Source organism: Sesamum indicum, linkage group LG8, assembly GCF_026168435.1.
Source record: "Sesamum indicum cultivar Baizhima isolate 11 linkage group LG8, ASM2616843v1, whole genome shotgun sequence".
Lineage (NCBI taxonomy): Eukaryota > Viridiplantae > Streptophyta > Magnoliopsida > Lamiales > Pedaliaceae > Sesamum > Sesamum indicum.
Window position 1 is genome coordinate 21,374,440 of NC_142664.1, and position 20,036 is coordinate 21,394,475.

The window sequence follows — 20,036 nt, forward strand, 5'->3', positions numbered from 1 at the left end:
CATGAAACAAAATAGAAGATGTAACAGGAATTACAACAACTAAAGTCTGCAGTAATTTCCCGGCCGAGAATCATGTGACCTTTTTTATTTGGAGAATGTAACCAAAGGCAAGAGGAATCTGATTCCACTTTTTTACTCCCAATAGGCAACTCCAGCTCTTATAAATCAAGCTCCAATATCAACCATTTTCGTGCAACAAATCCCAGATATCTCATTTCAACAACTTCACTACAAGCTTTACCATTCAGGAAAGAGAGATGGAGTGGAAAAGAAACGTGAAAAAACACGACAATCATGGACAACAACGACATAGGCCACTGGATGCCTACGAGCTTTATGAACTCGAGCACATGCCACGTACACTTCAGACGAAGGTTCCAATTATTGATCGTGCTAAATCTCGTAAGGCTGAAATGTTGAGGCCTCATTATTATGAGATGGGAAGAACGGTGCAGAATGCTTGGAGCCAAACGAAGGACGGCGGTGGGGGAAGCTATGAGGAAAACATCGACTGCAAGGCTGAAGTGTTCATCAGGTTGCAACGTGAGAAGTTTGAGCAAAGCAGATGGATATCTATGAATGGCTTCTAGCTTCCTCAAATTATCAAGTGGTTCAACGGCAAGCTAATATATAAATGCTTCGAGCTTAAATAATGTCCTTGTTTTTTCAACCAATCCATTAGCAATATCGCAAATGTATAAGTGTTGTATGTTCATACTGTTGAGAATGCTACATCCTTGAGGTCATCTTCTCCGGTGTCTGTTGCTGCTACTTGCATTGCTGATACAGAATCCAGCAAAGAAGAGGATGAAGTTGTTGGTTACTCTCTGTTTGATGGTGGGTAGAAACGTGTTCTTTGTTACACGTTTTTTTTTATTTAGTGTTGTATTTGCTGTGTTGGCGTACACATTATTTATTCTGTGGTTGATTGGTCCACGTCATAGCTGAATTGGTTAGGTTGTTACAGACGGTTTCACGTTAGTTGAGGTCTTTGTATTTAACGCAAGTTCGAAGCTCATTTGTAGCAACTTTCAGTCTGATATTTTTCACAGCAATGAAACAGAGTTCTCTCCCTGTTTTATTCTTCATACTCTGCCAATCATTGATGTTTTGTGAGGTTTTTAACACATATAACCATGTTAAAGTAAATGGGAAAATAATATAAGGTAAATTACGTACAACTACCTGCTCTCAAAGTTGACATATAAATTGCATATATTTCTATTAATGTATTTTGCATGTTCATGATTATATTATACATAAATCACGTTAATTAGCAATGGATGTATGATATTAAAATGCAATTTCCAAATTTTAGATCAAAATCATGTTAATAATATATTGAGCATCATACTTGTTGTAATTCTTCTGTATGGTAATATTATATATATGTGATAGAGAGTAACGAGAATCAAAGAAATGTTTAGTGAATATGATGAATATTTGTAAGTAGAAAATGGGTAATGGGTAATGATGAATATGACTGTAGATTTGGGCAGATGCGGAAAAAGTGTACTGATGTGGGTATCCAAATGACGGCAGTGTGTGGTTGCGTGGCAATCAATGTACTTCAGTGCACTGTTATTGTTAATTATATACGTGTTATTGAGTGAGTTGTATTGTCAATCAATGTACTGTTGCTGTGATGATGTTTGCATTCTGAACAGAAAAATTAGTCAGCCAGAAGATTAATCTATTTTGTCATAATTTATTAACTATAAGAATTCAAATATTTAATTAGCACTTAGTTTTGTTTTCGTTCTAGTCTCAAGACATTTCATTTTCTAGTGTGAGTTAGGAAAAAAAAAAAAATTAAATAGGTGCTGCTAATTCAAAATTTGGGGTTTTATGTATAGTTAGTAAATAAAGAGAAAATAAAATTAAGCAGGCCAAAAATAAAAACTAACTCTGAATTGCATGATTTAAGAACACAAGGCGAGAAGGTTACACGCTTCTTTTCCAAAATATTAAGATGCATTTTCTTACCCGAAAAATACAAGCAATTCTTATGATTATTACAAATGAGCAAATTAATTTATATAAAAAAAAAATAATAATTTATATTCCTCTATTTTTTAAAATGCAGCAATTTACTCCCCCTTCTTCCCCCGTGTTTTCTAATACGAAGGGAGGTAAATTGCTTGATCGTAGAAAATACAAGGAGATAGAATGATATTATTTTTTTTATAAGGATGTAATTTGCTCATTTACAATATCACAAGGTAAATTGCATCAAACCCTTTTTTTACCATGGATTTTAATTTCAAAGGGTTTTGTATATACTTCAATTTTCATACCGGCAGTTTGGATTGAGCCGTTATTATAACAGTGGTGCTTAATCGTCGAATGTTTTCTTTACTAAATATTAGAGTTCTAAAAGCAAAAGTTGGAAAACCAACAATAATTCTCTGTTGCCTTTTTCTTTTCTTTTTTTAATGTTTTGCAAAAACTCCCAAAATAAATATTTTTATCCCACTTTCTATGATGAACCCATTGAGAGAAATCGTAAAGCATTTTGCAACACACTTAAACCTCATAATTTAATGCCAAATATGCAGTTTTAAAGCTTGCAATTAAACCTAATTAATTAATTAATTGGAGTTGTGCCTAATTTGGCCTACACTTAGCTAGATTCTTGTTCCCGACACAATTGGCAGTCGCCTAATTACAACGTTGGCAAGTTTTCACGCCGAAAAGTTTCACGTTCCTCCATATTCCCAACTTACTCTCCAATCACATCAATTTCGGGTTTAATCCCCTAAGATTTTTTATCATATATTGGTATCACATTAATGCATGATTGATACATTTCTCTTTTAAGAATTATAATTTTTGTCCGACTCTGAATACTACAATCCCTTCATTGTATTTCTTTATTTGAGTTATGAATCACATTAATGCATGTATTCACCGTGGCTCTTAGCCAAAGCAAAAATATTCATGATCATGGCTAAGTATTTTATCTATGTTTGTAAAAAGAAGGGTTAATAAACATTACATGATTATGATCAATGACTATTTACTATATGTTTTTTTTCTTAATCGTGATAATGGTCATAGTTAAATATTGAAAAATTTTTGTTTGGACCAAATTTAGCAAAATCAAACAAGTTATAAAGTAAGTGTATCACACTTGCTATGTAATTGGTCATTTTTCTGACTTGTACACTAATCACCCAATGAATATATTATATTTGTCATATAATTAGTCGAAATTTAATAGAATCGGGTCTGAACTAGATGAATTCCCTTAAATATTATATTTCTGGTAGTGATGGACGTTGGCCAAAACCTGCAGTTAATTGCCGGCCAAGAATCATATTGTGACCTTCTATACTTGGAAAATGCAACCAATGGCAAGAGGAATCTGATTCCACTTTATCATTCCAAATAGGCAACTCCAACTCTTATAAATTGAGCTCAAAGTGCAGCCATTTCTGTGCAACAAACACCATATAACTCATTTCAACAACTTGTCTTCAAATACTACGATTAAAGACAAAGGAATGGAGAGGAAAAGAAACGTGAAAAACCACGACAGTCATTGTCAACGACGACCTAGGGCACGGGACGCCTACGAGCTTTATGAGCTCGAGCACATGCCACGTATACTTCAAACGAAGGTTCCAAGTATTGGTCGTGCTAAACCTTACGAAGATGAAACATTCAAGCCTCGTTATTATGAGACAGGAAGAACGGTGCAGAACTCTTGGAGCCAAATGAAGGAAGGCAATCATGGACATCAACGACATAGGCAACGGGACGCCTATGAGCTTTATGAACTCGAGCATATGCCCCGTACACTACTTCACATAAAGGTTCCAAATATGAATCGTGCTAAACCTCGTGAGGTTGAAGCGTTGAGGCCTCATAATAATGAGATCATGGGAAGAATGGTGCAGAACTCCTGGAGCCAAACGAAGGACGATAATGTGGGAAGCTATACGGGAAACATTGATGTCGATGCTGAAGCATTCATCAGGTTGAGACATGAGAAGTTCGAGCTAATATGGATGTCTACGAATGGCCAATAACTTCCTCAAATTGGCAAGTGGTTCAAGGGGCAACTTAACCAAATGCTTTGAGCTTAAATAATGTCCTGGTTTTTTCAACCAATCCATTAGCAATACAGTAAATGTATAAGTGTTGTATGTTCATACAAACATGACACAATAAATATTTTTTGTTGCGAGCATATTTCTATTAAGTTAAATTACATAGACATCCCCTGATGTTCGGTCCAATTATACAAACACGCTCTATTTATTTACAAAATTATTAATACATCCCTAACATTGTAGTTGTAACTACAAGTGCACACCCTATTTAATAGAAAAATTTACATAAATAACCCAAGTTACATTCTCATAACATCCCCTTAAAGACAATACATGTAATTTTATAAAGGGAAGGAAGTACTTATATAGGGTGTTTGACGTAATTATACCCTTTATATTAATACGTTATGCAAGTTTACAATTATATCACACATAAATAATGGATAATATTAATAGGCGATTTCTAAATTTTTACGATGAACCAAACTTTATTTAATTCCCCTTTAAATTTAAAGTTCGTATTAGACCTTGAGTTACGGGCGGAGAAGACCCGACCGGTTTCTCTCTCTGTCTCTCTCTTTTTCATTTCTTTTTATGGGTAGGTGGTGCTTGACATTTTTACTCAACACAAAAGATCTAAAACAATTATAAATTATAGCAAAATACATCAAATATGCTAGATACATATTCTACAAAACAAATAGGGTATATTACAGTCACCTCTCCTAAGGTTTGACATAATAAAAAGTATCTATTTGTAGTTTGAAAAATTATAAATACCCCCTAATTTTAATATCCATCTAACAACAAGCCCATTCTGTTAGCCTCCCTTAGGTTTCCGTCCAATTTTTTTGTAAACTTGGCCGAAAGGTCCTTTTGGACTATAAATTATAATTTTATATATTTTAAAAATTAAATTATTTTATATGAATATGCTCTATAGGTTATTTACTTTTCTACCCTTAGATTTTTTTTATATTTTTTAAATATTTTTTAAAAAAATAATAAGAATAAAGTAGTAATTTTTCACATTACCGTCTAGGGACTACATAATTATTTTTCATTTGAGGTTATACTTGTAATTTTTCAAATAATTAAATAATATTTGTAATTATACAAACTTGAAGAGACATTGCTGTAATTTATAAAAAAAAAATCACTTGCATAATCTAAATCACCAAAATGAAGTCAATAGATCGATGTACTACGCATACTTGAGAATATTCAAAATAAATCATTACCTAACAAGAAAGTTGTGTTTCAAATTAGCAATGATTTATTATAATTATATATATATATATATATGCAATAAGTTTCTTAATATTTTTTAATTTGCTGTTAATTTTTTGTAAAATATTTTATTTTTATTTGTCATTTACCAACTGAATTACGGAATATTCAAAAATCATGCGGTTGATTATGTTGGTAGTCAATTTTCTTCAATTTAGTTCTACGCTACATATAAATAAATTAAGGAAAAATAATAAATAAAATATTGGGTTGGCATCTTATGAGTTTATCAATAATTAATAATAAATTCATGATTATTGAGACCCTAATCACAAACAACTCTAATCACTCAAAATTTTTTAAAGTGAAATTATTAAGTCAACATGTGAAAGAAAATTGAATAAAATAAAAAAAATTAAGCTTTAATTTTATCATTTCAACCAAATATTATTATTTATCAACATATTGAAAAACATATCTAGCATTATTTATATATTTATATAATAAATTATTCAATTATTTATTGACTAAAAAATATACATGATTAATTATTACACAATAGATAATTTTACGATATCTTAAAATTTTTAAAAACTTATTCACTTGACTTTATATAGATTAATTTTTAATATATACTCCAATTTAATTGAGAGAGAAAAAAAGTAAAAGTATTTTATCAGATTCAAATTGGGTACATATATCTAACCTATGTCCATTGGTATATATTAATGAGTAGAGGCTTAACCTCAATTCAATCTATATCTTTTCAATGGATTTGGATCCGAATTTGGGTCTAATCCTAAAAATACAGAATATCTTTATAGCAAGCAATAGACTATTACAACATTCTGGACATAGTACAACAATATTTTTAAATCAGTCAACGACTTTAAGTAGAACAAAAAAACAACATACGCATACTACTATAAAAGTGGACTAATTACATGTGTAGAATTGAAACCCACATCCTTTTAGTTGTACCTCAACGTCATTATCCAGATAAGGAATACACTGCTTAAGTTTACTAAAATTGTAAATATTCTTAAATGTCCCACATCATATATATGTATATATGTGTTGCAAGAAGATCCATATATATATATATATATATATATATATATGATTAGACTTTAAATGTTGGAAAGTTAAATGTTAGAACTAACTACCATTAATTAAGAATATACGTGTTTTGGGAGAACGACACTTGTTCTTTCTTGTATACATATGCGTATAAGAATAATCATGAGCATACTATTTCTATACGTACGTGGATAGTCATAAATGGACGTCCACCAAATAATGACATATACAGTGCTAAGACAATTATATGTCTGAGGTAGAAAGAAAGCTATACCTGAACAACTAGACATTATTATGTGTATTCATAATCACCACATATATATAATGATTTCAATAGTGACTATTATTCAATTTTTTTGGCATGAAATTACACGTAATTTGTATGTACCATCAAATCGGATGACTGAAAAGACATATAATTTATACATTTAATACGCGCGCACACACACACATATATATATATACAGAAAAATAAAGAGAAATAAAATAAGTATCTTCTCCATCTCTGCCAAATAGATTTTTCGAGTGCTGATTGTTTAGAGGCGTGCATGTGAGTTTCGTAGGATTTTGCAATATATGTAATTATTAAAAAAAAATGCAAGTAATTCATTATGATATTATAAATGAACAAATTACTTTTTTATAAACAAAAATAGCCATTTATTCTCTTTTTTTTTAAAAAATATAATAATTTATCTAACCTGTATTTTTTAAAATGAAGTAATTTACCTTCCCTGATAGGGGATAAATTATTTTATTTTAATTAACATAGGAGGGTAAATTGTTATTTTTTTTTATAGGGAGTAGTCTGCTCGCTGCAATATGACAGGAGGGTAATTTGCTTTATACTCATAATTATCGACATATATATATGTATTTAAGTTACGGACGATTTCTTGGAAATTAAAGTATAGTAGTCAAGTTATTCTATTTTATTTATTAAATATCATATGGATAAAATTGTACTTCTAATCCCAAAGGATAGAGGGTTCAACACTTTTAATTATCTATTTTACTAAATTTTTAAAATAATTCTAAAATTAAATAAACTCAACACATTTAGTTTTTTATTTTACGGGATTTTAAAGTTGGAATCAAAATTAAGAAAACTCAACACATTTAGTCCTATACTTTATGGGATTTTTAGAAATAAATGTGTCAAATTTCTTCAATTTTAGAATCATTTTAAAACTTCCATAAAATGCAGAACTAAATATTTCGAATTTTCATAATTTTGGAATCATTTTAAAAATCTTATAAAGTACAGAACTAAAATTATCGAACCTCCTATCTTATGGGACTACAGGTGTAATTTCACCTATTGTATGTAATTACATCTTCATTAGGAAAGCTGCAAATTTTAGTCCTATAACTATACGGGAGACATAATTTTAGTTCTATTAGAATTGATCAAATTCGACAATTAAATGCTGCAATTTAAAATAACTGACACATTAAGAATAAAATTCTCCAAAATTACAAACAAATCTCACTGAATTTGTTTGGCTCACGTGAGATGCCCATACTAAATTTCGGGCAAAATTGCAATTTTTGACGGATTTTACCTTTAATTTTTTTATAAAACTATCGAGGTTAATCGAAAGTTTTCATAGCGCTAAAATAATTACCAACATTCTATATAAATTACGAGATGAAAAATACAATTTGTCTGTCTTCCGTTCGCATGCGCATAGGCTAAGGAAATGAATAGCAACATACCGGTCTTCAAAGTTAGGGGAAAGATTCTAATTCAGAAAAAAAGAAAAAAAAAACTTAGGGGAAAGATGAAAGAAACAGAAAACTACCTTAAAAGTAGTTGACTCCATTAATTAGTTAAATATTTGGCATATGATGTCCTGAATCTGGCTTCTTGGTTAGGTTCAAGTCCACCTCAACTTGAATAGCATCCAGACCTAAATTAGATTTGGGTTCTAGGTCAAATATGACTTGGACTGAAAATATCTTTATCAGGGGTGTTGGATTGAATTTTATAAGTTTTTTAAAATATTTTATAAGATATATATTTAAAAATTTATATATTATAAAGTATTGTATGGTAAGTTTTTCAAAAAATACATTTATAAAATTTTAAAATAAGATGTAATTATGGGCTTGTTACAAGCTCTTATTAGGTAGGAAATAGAGATAATTACACTTTCCCTTCCTATTTACGTTCATTGCCCTTAATGTTTGTTTTTGTCCAATAAATAAATCACTTAATTAGTCAGAATTCACGGAATTTGTTGATAGTTGCAAAAAAATAGGTCTTATAAAATAAGCAAATTTCATGGATTTTAACTAATGATGAGATTTATCTTTTGGATGAAAACAAATATTAGGAGAACTAGGTATAATTTTTTAAATCACGGGAACCTATGTATAGTTATATCGAATTTTAAGAGAGGACAGTGTAATTATCCCTAAAAAATAAGTAGTATTCCCGACTTATTTCTAAATCTTGATGAACCACTTCAATTCCAATCATAATACAAAATTACTATTACTAAATCTTATAAACACTGAAATATTGTGTTAAGCGCAATATTTATAAGTTTCAAAAATATTTTATGAGACGTATGAGTTTATTAAGTATTTTAAATAAATCCAATCAAACAACCTCTTAAATTTGCCATGTCAGCTTATGTACATCAGGGAGCCCAACTTCTAGAGCTTTCTGCTGGAAAGATTGAGTTTTCATAAACAAATAAACACTAATATTCAAGAGTTGCAATTAAATATCTATTGGTTCTTAAAACACCAATCTATAAACCTAAATGAAAATTTATGTACAATAACATATACAGTGATCTTTTATATATGGTACATATAAAGATCAATGGATTTGAAAGTTATAATAATAAATTCTTTAAATTTATTTGGATCATTCTAGAACATTTAAAATCACCCAACTCTATGTTTGACTATATTTTGTTTAATAACGATGGATTTCAATTTTTTTTCCGAATTCTTTCCTCAAAACAAGAAAATGCTTTTTACCTAAATCCTACATTAATTACCTCAACATTAAACACAAAAATTCGTAAAATGACCGTCAACGGCGATCGATGCAACAACAAAATTGGCTTTGGATTAGAAGTGCTCATGCTAAAAAACAGAGTTTGAGGCCTTGATAATATGCTTATGCAAATTCAAATCACACACACATATATACAGAGGCAAAATCTTACTTCAAATCTTACATTCTTGAGCCCTAATTAAGTTCAATCTACAAAGTCAAGCACACAAAACCATGACTATAAAACCTAGACTAATGTGCCAAAAATATGAAGGAATGATGAGCCAAGCAGACCCTCCAAAATATACTAAAACAAAAGAGGGCCAACCAATGGTACATCACTCATTCCTCCATCCACACAATCCCATTATCACCAATCAATCACATAATGGACCTACAAAGAGGACAAGTAATGTGCTGATTGTCAAACCACTTGTCCAGACAACCTTTGTGGAAGAAATGCTTGCACGAAAGCTCACTCACTTCCTCCTCAGCTTCAAACCTACACAAGCAAACACAGCACTCCACCGCCGGAGGCCACTCACTGTTACCGCCACCACTCCCGCTACTACCAGCCTCCGAGCAGCCACTGCGCTCCCTCGGACTACACCTGCAGTATCGGCTTCTACATAGCGAACCGTAGCGCGTGATAGACACCCTTCTAGGCCTAGAGCCGCCATCGGCATCACCATCACCATCGATGCCGTACTCATCCTCAAATTCTTGATCGCCGCCTCCGCTGGCGGCGCCGACAACTTGAAGAACTGATCTCAGCTTGTTCTTGACTAGAGCCACTGACATGACTGTGTTCATTACCAGCAGAGGTATCACCCCTTCAGCTGGGCTAGGGAAATTCGATAGCCCCATAATTCTTTTTTTTTTTCTTTTTTTCTAAAAAAACAAGAATTGAAAAATTCAGAACCCCTAATTCTAATTCAACCTGAAAATTGCAAGAATCAACGGTGTGGATTCGATGATTACTTGATAGAGTTGCTATTTCTTCTGTATGTAAAGCGTTGGCAGCTGAGACCAAATGTTTGAAGAAGAGTGTGAGGAAGGCAATGAAGCAAAGGGGCGGTCATAAATAAAGGTTTTAGGTCTAGGGCCAATAGGTGGGGGTGGGGGAGAGATAGAGACACGTGGCAACACGTGTAAGGGTGTTGGGTGGGTGTTGATGATTGGATTGAAAAAGGTTGGTGAATTTCAAAGGAAATGGGAAGGAGGGTAAGTTAGGGTAGGGCACGCGTCCACCCATGATTCCGTGTTGGCCAATGGGGTGGGGATTGGTGGCAGTGAGAGTGGGGGTGGTGGAAGGTTCTTGATTTCTGGAGCCGCGTAAACCAATGATTGACTACTAATTGATTCCAAGTTACCGCGTTAGGCTTGGCTTCACTTTTAGTAAAGTTAGAAACTTAGGAGTGGAGCCATTTATCACTACTCGGAAAGAAACTAGGGGGTCCATTTCTTTCTAAGAAATTAGCTACTATGCATTTCGTCATACATTTTAATTATTAATAATTAAAAGAATAAATGACTAAGTGACATACCTGTGTTCTCAAAAAATCGTACAATATCTTAGTTTATAGGTTTTTGTAGAGCAAGATTTGATAAGTAATTGGGGTGAATCAAGTGTCATTATATAGTTGCACGTATTAGATATTACAGAAAAATAAATTTAAAATTTAGATTTATTTAGACAACGATATAATCATTTGACCAAATCTTGCCGAGTCTACCTGCATAACTATGGATGCAGTTACTTGCTGATTAAATAGCTAATTCAAGTTGGGTTTCTTGGAGTTAATCGGAGATTTTGTATTATGATGTGTTTCAAGGTATTTACCACCTGTATGATGTGGCCTCTCTACAGTAAGATGACTCAATTTGCTGGATGGCTCACATTCTTTGACCTTGACAAATTAAAAAGAAAACAATTTATGAGCATTATACCTTACTTTCAACCCAACAGGGCTTGGCCTGTTGGGCATCCACCCACCGAGAAAAATATTTGAAAAAGCATTAAAAAAATAAATTAGTAAATGAACATTACCTATACGGTATATATAAATAAAAGAAGTTTGTTATTTCACCTATAATTAGGCTGTCATAACGTGTTAATAGATGTCAATTATAATCCACCACCCTTTAAATGAATTAGTTAATTCCAGAAGGATTATTTGATTAGTATTTGCTTATTTTCAAATTATAAAAATTATGAGTCCCACTACTAGCTTTTAGGTACATACATGGACAATTTCATGTCTCATTAAAGAATTAATTCACTTGTTGAAACTAAAAGGAATTTAATTAATTGGATTAATCAGTCGGCTTTATTTATTAATAGAGATGAATTGATTCATTTAGTGGAGATCGACTAAGTTGGACGTAATCACGAAATTAGTGAGGAGAAACTATAAATAGTTTAATTGAACTTAAATTAACTTTATCAAATAAATTAAGGGTTGAATGAAATTAATTAATTAAGTTAGGCCCAATTGGAGGCAAACTTGGAGAGGAAATTCAATTAAACTTTGAAGTCATAATTACTAGTTTCCAAATGCAAGAGTAATTAAGCCTTGCCCATGTAAAGGTGCATAGTAGGTTGAGTGGATCGACACGGACCAATTTGAAAAAAATCTAGTCTAATCAATTTATTATTTTTTATGGTCGATTTTAGGACTGTCGTGGGCCTTTATATGAGTCCTAATTAAGTTTATTTTTAAATTTAGGCTTAGGCCATGGACTGACCCTATTGAGATCCTGCCAAACCCCAATGTGTCTAATTTAGTTTTTTTTTTTTTTTTTGGTGAAATTAAGGTATTTCTTTTATCAATCATTTAAATTTATGGTTAAAAAAATGAATAACAGATAAAATCACACAAAATATTATAACTAAAAAATAATAGTTAAAACTGTATAATGAATTTAAACAACAATTTAACTAGCAAGCTTACAATAATAAAATTAGATAATAGTACATTCAAAAAGAACTTCAACTTTAAGAAAAATAAACAAAGACTATTAATGAATTAAAATATTAAAGGTTTAGAATTAGAACAATAAAAGTTAAAAAAAATAAAATTTTAAAAGTACAAAAAAAAAACTACTAGAATAGTCAGCTAAAAAGAATAAAATGAAAATTAAATGTCATGCATTATATTAAAAAAACAAATGATCCAGCAGGCCGACCTCAGGCGCAGCTCGGGACCAAGTGGTCCTGGGCTACTGAGTTGGGCTGGTTCCAAGTGTCAATACCTAGTACTGGTCCCTAGCAAGCCTAGATCAAATCAGCCACTTTTTTATTGGATTTATCCAATCCTATTGGGCCCATTACACATCTCGAACAACACCTAACTCAATTGGTGAAACTAAAATTCCAAAACTAAGAGGCAATGGGTCCATTTGTTTGTATATTATAATAGTAGTTATTGATTAATGAGTAAATTATATTTTGTTATTCGAACTGTGATTGTTTTTATACTTGCCATCAAAAAAATTTTTGGATCAACTTCCATCTCAACTTTGCGAAATTTGCACTTGTCATATATGACCATTTTTTTTATTGATTTTTCTGTTAGAAAAAAAAAATATTGTGCATATGTGAAAAATATCACATTACACAACCCTTAATATCACATGTGCATAATGTATGATTTTTTTTGACAAAAAAACTTGGTTAGAAAATAATTATAAATGGCAAAGTGTAAATTTTATAAAGTTGAAATGGTAAATTGACAAAAAAAAATACGGGGGTTAAAATGCCAAAGTATAAAAACGGTTATAGTTCGAATAGCAAAATACAATTAACTCTTAATTAATTATAGATATTTGACACTGATAATTGATTTATATTAATTATTGATAAATATAAATTCATATATATTGTATTCTATTTCCTACAAAAAGTAAAAACAAAATTAGAATAGACCCCAATTAGGATTTTTTATTTTTATTTTTTCAAATAGATTACATCACAAGAGTTTGAAATTAATGGATAAGGATAGAGATTCTTGATTGAGGAGGTCATGAAAGAGCCTCTCATGGCCCATTTTTTAGCTTCAAAAATCGGCCACCTGCTTCAAAATCGGCCACCTTCAAAAATCGGCCACCTGCTCATGGCCCATTTTTTAGTTCCTTGACGTTTTGTCTTGCTAGATGTTGCGTTCTTTCTCTAATTAGTATGAGTGCAACAATATCGTATATATCTAGATACATCTACATTCTAAATATTAATATTTTACTTTCTTGCGTTTAGTATTTTTTTACATGATATATTATCTGGTCTAATTTTATATGGACTTTATAATTTTATTTTGAAAATACTCCTTGACGAAGCCTTTGGACCTTATAATGCACACAGACTTCTCATTTACAACCGATGTAGGATGTGTGGAACGATCATCAACCTTCTAGACAGACACATAGCCTCGTCCCTCAGACGGTGTCAAATGATGCATTGTACGATGTAGTAGTGATAATTTATACAAGATATTGTCCGTCCTAACTTCATATAAAGCTTACGATTTTATAGTAAAAGAACATTTCACTAAAAAAAAATAAAATTAAAACTTATAAATCACTCAACTCAAATGATTATTTTGATTGTAAGTTGACACAAATCATCCATCCACACTTGTCATGATCCCTCACCACCCATTACAGATATAATATAGATTGTTGAAAGAAAATGGAAGTCTTAGCCCTCATAGCGAAAATGGCAGCAAAGAGCACTGAAATCCAGTTTGATTCCTCAGAGAGGAAAAAACTGGTAATATTTGGACAACATAAACCGGTAGAACATATATGATCCCTCAAAGTTGATATGCACTTATAATATAACGTTCATGTAAGAAAATTGCTAATCTACAAATATAATTATTGACTTATTAGCAGTTCTATCCTAATTGAGCAAACAATTGTGGTGTTTATGTGCTATTTATCTCATGCTATCTTACTAGCGACCCGTGAAATTGGAAGGGTCGACGCCGATGGACTTGTAATACGACTTCTCAGCGTTTTCCAGTCGAGCTTTGAACATGTTCCACTCTCTTCGACACCTCAGTCTCACCTAAACATACCGTAGAGAAGCGTATTTAAAATGTATTATAGAAATTGTGGATAGCGTATTTAAAATATATTATAGAAATTATGGATAAAATAGATGGCAAGATAAAATCAAAATGAGATGTAAGTATATACATATATCCATTTTATTTTTTTAATAAGTTGGCAAATGTAAGATGATCTGTAGGTTCTTGCTTGTTTAGGGATAATTACACTGATATTCCCTAACTATGGTAAAATTACAGAAACTATCCTTGTTATTTGAAGAATTATGCTGACACCTCGTGTAAGCGATGCTTGTCCGTGTAATGAAAACATCACTGACGAGGTGCCATGCAATGAAAGCATTGCCGACAGAGGGTTGTCGGCGAAATTATTGAAATAGTAGGATAGTTTCTATTATTTCACTATAGTTCGAGGAGTGAAATGTAATTACCCCTTCCATTTATCTACTGTCTATTAGACTACATACCCCTTGCCATGGAGCCTTTCCTTCTTCCACTTGCCCCTATTATCAGAAAACAAGAAATAAAGAATGAAGTAGTCGATTTTAGTCATATACCGTAGGATAACACGTCAACTGCGTCACATTTATACTGTACCTGGTTTCCCAGTGAAGGGACGGTTTGATGGACAATCCACTGAGCATCTACAACTCCGATTTTTTCATGAGGGGGCTACGACCAACGCATGGGAATCAGTAGATATTATAGAATTGTTTTGGCAGTTGAAATTGTAAAAGCATTTCAAGAGAGAATGCATGCTAACCTCGACACATCTTCGGAGCGCGAAGTCCAGACCCCATCCATGAACCAAGTCATTCTGCATATTTTTCGTATCAAGACAAATAAGTTGAGAGAATGAGGCGAAAATAAAGTAACCTTAGGTTTTTTACACTAAAGAAAGAACGAGAAGAAAATGACAACCACCTGAATCAAATGCCACACACAGCGCCATGCATCTCTAGAAAAGACAGGAGCCATGATTTCGACAAATCTGTGTAAGAAGGCAGAGAAAGAAAGAAAATTTGTACCCGAATTACAGAAACGAATAATTTGAAGCCGTGGAGAAAATAAGTTCATACGCAGCACAGGGAGGCAAGTGGGGGTTGGAGCACCAGCCAGGCTTCTCCTCCGTTTCCCTGTGTTCAGAATAAAGCATAAGAATGAAGCCTAGCGCAGAATTAGTACTCGATGGTTATGCATTGATGCAGCTCCTTACTTGTGAACTTCACGATCGTCTCTTTTCTTCGTCATCTGCCAAGTCGTTGACTTGGTGGGTTCCAGACCAGGCTGTGAAATTTCTAAGCCGTGCTTCCTCACAAGCTTAATATATCTGGATTTTGCAATGTGGGAGAAAAAAATAGTGTGAGCAAGCTGTTCAAAGAATCCTCTGTAAAGATATTAACTGATTGGACTTTACTCTTCTGCGTCAAAATGCTCGACCCCCAGGTCTTCGTCCCAAATAAATATGTAGTCGTATGGGGCAACAATGTCTGGATGCAGAAACCTTTTAGCATACCACCTTTTACAAGATTCACATATGTCAATGCCACAGACGATTTAGAGAAATAGAAAATAAGTTAATCAAAACCGTCAGAATCGTAGTCTTGCCATTTTGTTTGTTTCCTTGCACTAATGTGAATAGCTCGTTTCGACCACTCAAAATCATCCCATTCGGTCGTTCTTCCATCATAGTGGAACAAGAGGATGGTAAAGTTCTGCGAAAACTGCAGAAACAATGTATTTAGTGAGAGATAGAAAGAGATTGGGGACTAAGGGGAAGAATTGGCCGGCATACTTGCCTTTTTCACTGCAGCATCAATGTTATTCCTTTGATCATACCCAACGGTAAAAGTCACCAGATACTTTGGTTTGTTAGCCAAGTCCTAAGCAGTGACAAGTTAATCAGAAATCAAGCTCACAATGAAAATGTCATGTACTCATACAAGTGAATTTCATTTTGTTTTGATACAATATAACAGCAATTCCTGAAAGCTCCAAAACAACCTTATTATTACTGTCACTATTTTAAGCACCATTTGAATTTTTGCAAGACAATGTAATAAAGTTTTATCAATCTTTTAAAACTAGATTTTATATGAAAAAAAGGTTTACAAGCTGCATAAGCAATAGAGCTCGTCCACGTACGTAATTGCATTATTTGCTGAACTCCAAAACCATCGTCACATAGATTTAAAGAGCCATTTGTACGAATACAAAACCACCTCGTGCTGAATACTTACCTCACTAGGTAATCCCCATAGTCTTCGTAGATATAAATCTGATTCAGATGCGACAATGTTCGGAGGCAACCTTTCTGCACCTTTCGGATTTGACGGGACCCAAATCTAATCAGAGTCGGTTGAAGGATAGATTAAAACATGATATCAGAAGAGTATCACATGATACATTTTACAAAGTTTTGTTCACCATTTTAGAAAATATCTCGTGCACAAGCATAAAAACAGATGAAAGAAGCTCAAACTGAACTTGTCCTGAAGACAGAACTAGCTTGTTTTCCTTATATTCTCGATACTAGTTTCTGTGTTGTTTTGTTTTTTTATTACAAGTATGTTCAGGAAAACATTATCGGATTCATATAGCGGTAAAGTCGCTTTTACGTGCAGATGGATGCCAAGGGGTTGACCTAAGAATAAAAGAATTCTTTCGACCGCTCAACAGCCAGAGGAGTAGAGCATTTTAACTTATTTTAACACATGTTGCATTCTCTACTCTGATATGTTCACACCACTTCAGAATAAAAACTTGACACTCAACCAGAATTGGAGGCAAAGGTATTTGAATGGTCACATAAGCAAACTAGTCTGTATCCCTCATGAGTATCATCAAGATCAGAATGTTCCCTCCATCCTCTATGAACACACATGCCAAGAAATATCGTCTGCTGCACGGACTATGTCGAATATGTGATGAAATATAATTTGGATTCTACATGCAATATTGCTTGTTTTCTGTATTACCAAGAAATCACAAACCTTTGTTACATCCTTCACAACTTGATTTTTGGTAGAGATGTTCCGAATGTCATCTGTAGAGATAGCTGCACTTTTGTTGCCAATTACTGCAAAATCATGAAGTATTGCAGATGTGATATTTAGCTGCCAAATAAAGAAAGGTGGAATTAGTTGAGACGAATTTGGACACAGTGACCAGGGCATGCAACAAACACAACACATCCATGTTGTAGGTGAGGATAATAGTTGCAGTACCTTTGTTAATGGGAATGTCGGGAATGACACTCCTATGAAGAAACCGAACATTATTCCAACACAGATGGTTATAAAAACCCGCATAGTTTCATTTGGTTTTCTGGCCAGAGTGCTGATAAAATGAAAATCAGAAGTTAGGAAAGTTCTTGTCACAAATGCAGTAGTGAAAGCATTGTTGACTTGCATTTATGCAAACAAAACTTACATACCTTCGCCCACCATTCAACTTTCTGTACACCATATCTGAATCCATATTTCACGTTCTAATGACCTCTCCGTATTGCCCAAACAAACCTCAACTTCCACTCTGCAGAAGGAATTGCAGATATGTCCAACAGGAAAGCAGGGCCTGAATCATTAAGAATACCTATCAAGAAATTACAAAAACAATCTAGTAGAATTATTAACGAAAACAGAATTAGGCAGAGCAAGATACATCAAAATACAAGCTAGTTTGCAGATTACCAAGACAGATGTAAATATTCCCAAGACTAAATTTTCTCTAACACAAAGCTCTCAAGCTACACCACCTTCAGAAACCAATGAGTTTCCACTATGAAACCCGAATAAAATCACAAATTCACATCCACAATAAATATAATATATCCAAAAGATCAGCAGATACTCTAAATCTACTTCCTGATTCTAACCGCGCAAATCCCTCACCCTTGAACCGAGAAAATGATAACCAAAACGCACATTTGTCTACTTCCCCAGAATTAGCTCCACAAAACCATTTATAAGCAAGAAAACGCTCACATGCCACCCGTTGACAATCCAAGCAGACACTATATTAAAAGATCAGAAGCACTGTTTTTCAGGGGTGCCCATGGAAACAAGCCACCGGGTGAAAAAAGTTACCAATTCTGACCCACTACCCTCCATTTAAGCAAGTATACAACAGCTCACCCAGCCATAGGTGATCTCAGGAATTTCAAGTCAAACACATACAAACAAACACAACATGTACAACTGGGCTTCCTTAAATCCAAAGATGCAACACTTCAATGACTTCAATAAAATAATAATAAACATCCACACAAACCTAGCCCAGAGAACTCACAGACAACGTTTTTCCACCTACTTGCTTGTTATTCATAAAGAAATCAACTCTGGGTTTATGCACGCATTAACACATTAGAATAGCATCAAAACAAGAATTAAAAACAATAAAATCCATGCACAGTTGCACGCAGAAAACAAGTACCCGAAATTCAGAAGGCAAAACCCAGAACCAATCTTGAGAAGATCACCAGTAAAAAGCGGAGAATCACGAGAAAAAATTTATCCTGGCAAGTGAAACTTAACAGGGAAAAAGGTCAAGAAACGTGGAGGCTGAACTATTAATCCTTCAGTAAATGCATGAAATGCGCAGTAAAAGAGGTGAAACTGAAGCACAGAGCGGACCTCTCCAGTAATTAAAATCGTGAATTATGAACAGAAAGATTGTGACCAATGAGGGCCAAAAAACAGGGAGAAAGAGAAAAGACAAGAGGGGATAAAGTAACGCAAGAATCAGATTTTCCCTTTGTTTTATACCTTCTCTTTTAAAATCTTTCTCCATCACTGTTATTACCACCACCCAATTCTTTGCCAAAGAGCACTTACCTTTTTCCAGTTTTCCAAGAATTCCTGAAATTTGTCATTAATTATCAGTTTGAAAATGGACGAGATTATGTTGTCAACAGGGCTGCCAAAACAAGAACAGCCCATCTCCATTATTAATTATAACAGTCAAAAAATTTCCATTTTTCCCATTAATATTCAAGTATTTGCTATGTTAATTAGGATCGTAATTAGCTATTAGACGTTAATGGAGAGGTTAAGAGACATATAAATATGTGGGTTTTCAGTCAGCAGAGAATTTATTGCATTCAAACTCAATGAAGTGACATTTTGAAAGGTGATGAAATAGTGGTGTTTGATGTGTCTAACTGTAATTAGGCTAATTAATTATGTGGAATACTGGGATTGATCCACTTACGTATGTGTTTCATTTTCTTGTCTACTTTGGTAGACTCTTGCACGCCGGCTTATTTGATGTTATCAAGTTAATAACTAATAACTTTATATGGTTACGTCTATATCTATTTTTATTATTATTATCTTAATTCAATTTTAGATGTATATATACATCTACTCTTATAATAATTTATTATTGTCACGAACATAGGTATTTTTATTTAAATTTATTCGATAATTTAAATTATTAATATATTAAATTATTTTTTAAATCTCAATGTAACGATACTATTAGAAAAAGAAAAGGTAATGACTTAATACCAAATTTTAATATAGCAAATAAAAGAAATCCAATTTTTCCCATTATATGCAGTGGACTTTTTATCATCATCAT

The 20,036-nt window shown here is 32.9% G+C and overlaps 2 protein-coding genes across 5 annotated transcripts; both read right to left on the reverse strand.

Moving 5' to 3' along the window:
• Positions 1–9,535: 9,535 nt before the first annotated feature.
• LOC105168319 (RING/U-box superfamily protein) lies at positions 9,536–10,446 on the reverse strand. The gene has a single exon (XM_011088350.3). It carries the CDS (start codon positions 10,249–10,251, stop codon positions 9,766–9,768), a length of 486 nt encoding a protein of 161 aa, XP_011086652.1. The 5' UTR covers positions 10,252–10,446; the 3' UTR covers positions 9,536–9,765.
• A 3,634-nt stretch (positions 10,447–14,080) lies between these two features.
• Positions 14,081–19,265, reverse strand: LOC105168320 (uncharacterized). 4 transcript variants are annotated; one of them, XM_020695583.2, is made up of 16 exons: positions 19,220–19,265; positions 18,888–18,982; positions 17,890–18,029; positions 17,681–17,792; positions 17,447–17,569; positions 16,694–16,798; positions 16,253–16,336; positions 16,062–16,177; positions 15,871–15,972; positions 15,670–15,783; positions 15,533–15,589; positions 15,378–15,444; positions 15,217–15,270; positions 15,051–15,125; positions 14,921–14,956; positions 14,081–14,452 (listed from the first exon to the last, which is right to left on the reverse strand). In XM_020695583.2, exons 3-16 carry the CDS (start codon positions 17,931–17,933, stop codon positions 14,339–14,341), a joined length of 1,203 nt encoding a protein of 400 aa, XP_020551242.1. In that variant the 5' UTR covers positions 17,934–18,029; positions 18,888–18,982; positions 19,220–19,265; the 3' UTR covers positions 14,081–14,338. The 4 variants fall into 4 exon arrangements, with proteins under 4 accessions (XP_020551242.1, XP_011086653.1, XP_011086656.1 ...); XM_011088351.3 differs by lacking the exon at positions 19,220–19,265 and having other exon boundaries at positions 18,888–19,184; XM_011088354.3 differs by lacking the exon at positions 19,220–19,265 and having other exon boundaries at positions 17,890–18,047; positions 18,888–19,184.
• Between the last annotated feature and the right edge of the window lie 771 nt (positions 19,266–20,036).

What these genes read in the sequence shown, in the direction of transcription:
- LOC105168319 (XM_011088350.3), bottom strand. Translation starts at nt 10,251, where the DNA reads ATGGGGCTATCGAATTTCCCTAGCCCAGCTGAAGGGGTGATACCTCTG.
- LOC105168320 (XM_020695583.2), bottom strand. Translation starts at nt 17,933, where the DNA reads ATGGATTCAGATATGGTGTACAGAAAGTTGAATGGTGGGCGAAG. An exon ending in AAGTTGAATGGTGGGCGAAG is followed by an intron (nt 17,793 to 17,889) that starts GTATGTAAGTTT and finishes TCATTTTATCAG; the next exon opens with CACTCTGGCCAGAAAACCAA. An exon ending in GACGATCGTGAAGTTCACAA is followed by an intron (nt 15,590 to 15,669) that starts GTAAGGAGCTGC and finishes TTCTGAACACAG; the next exon opens with GGAAACGGAGGAGAAGCCTG.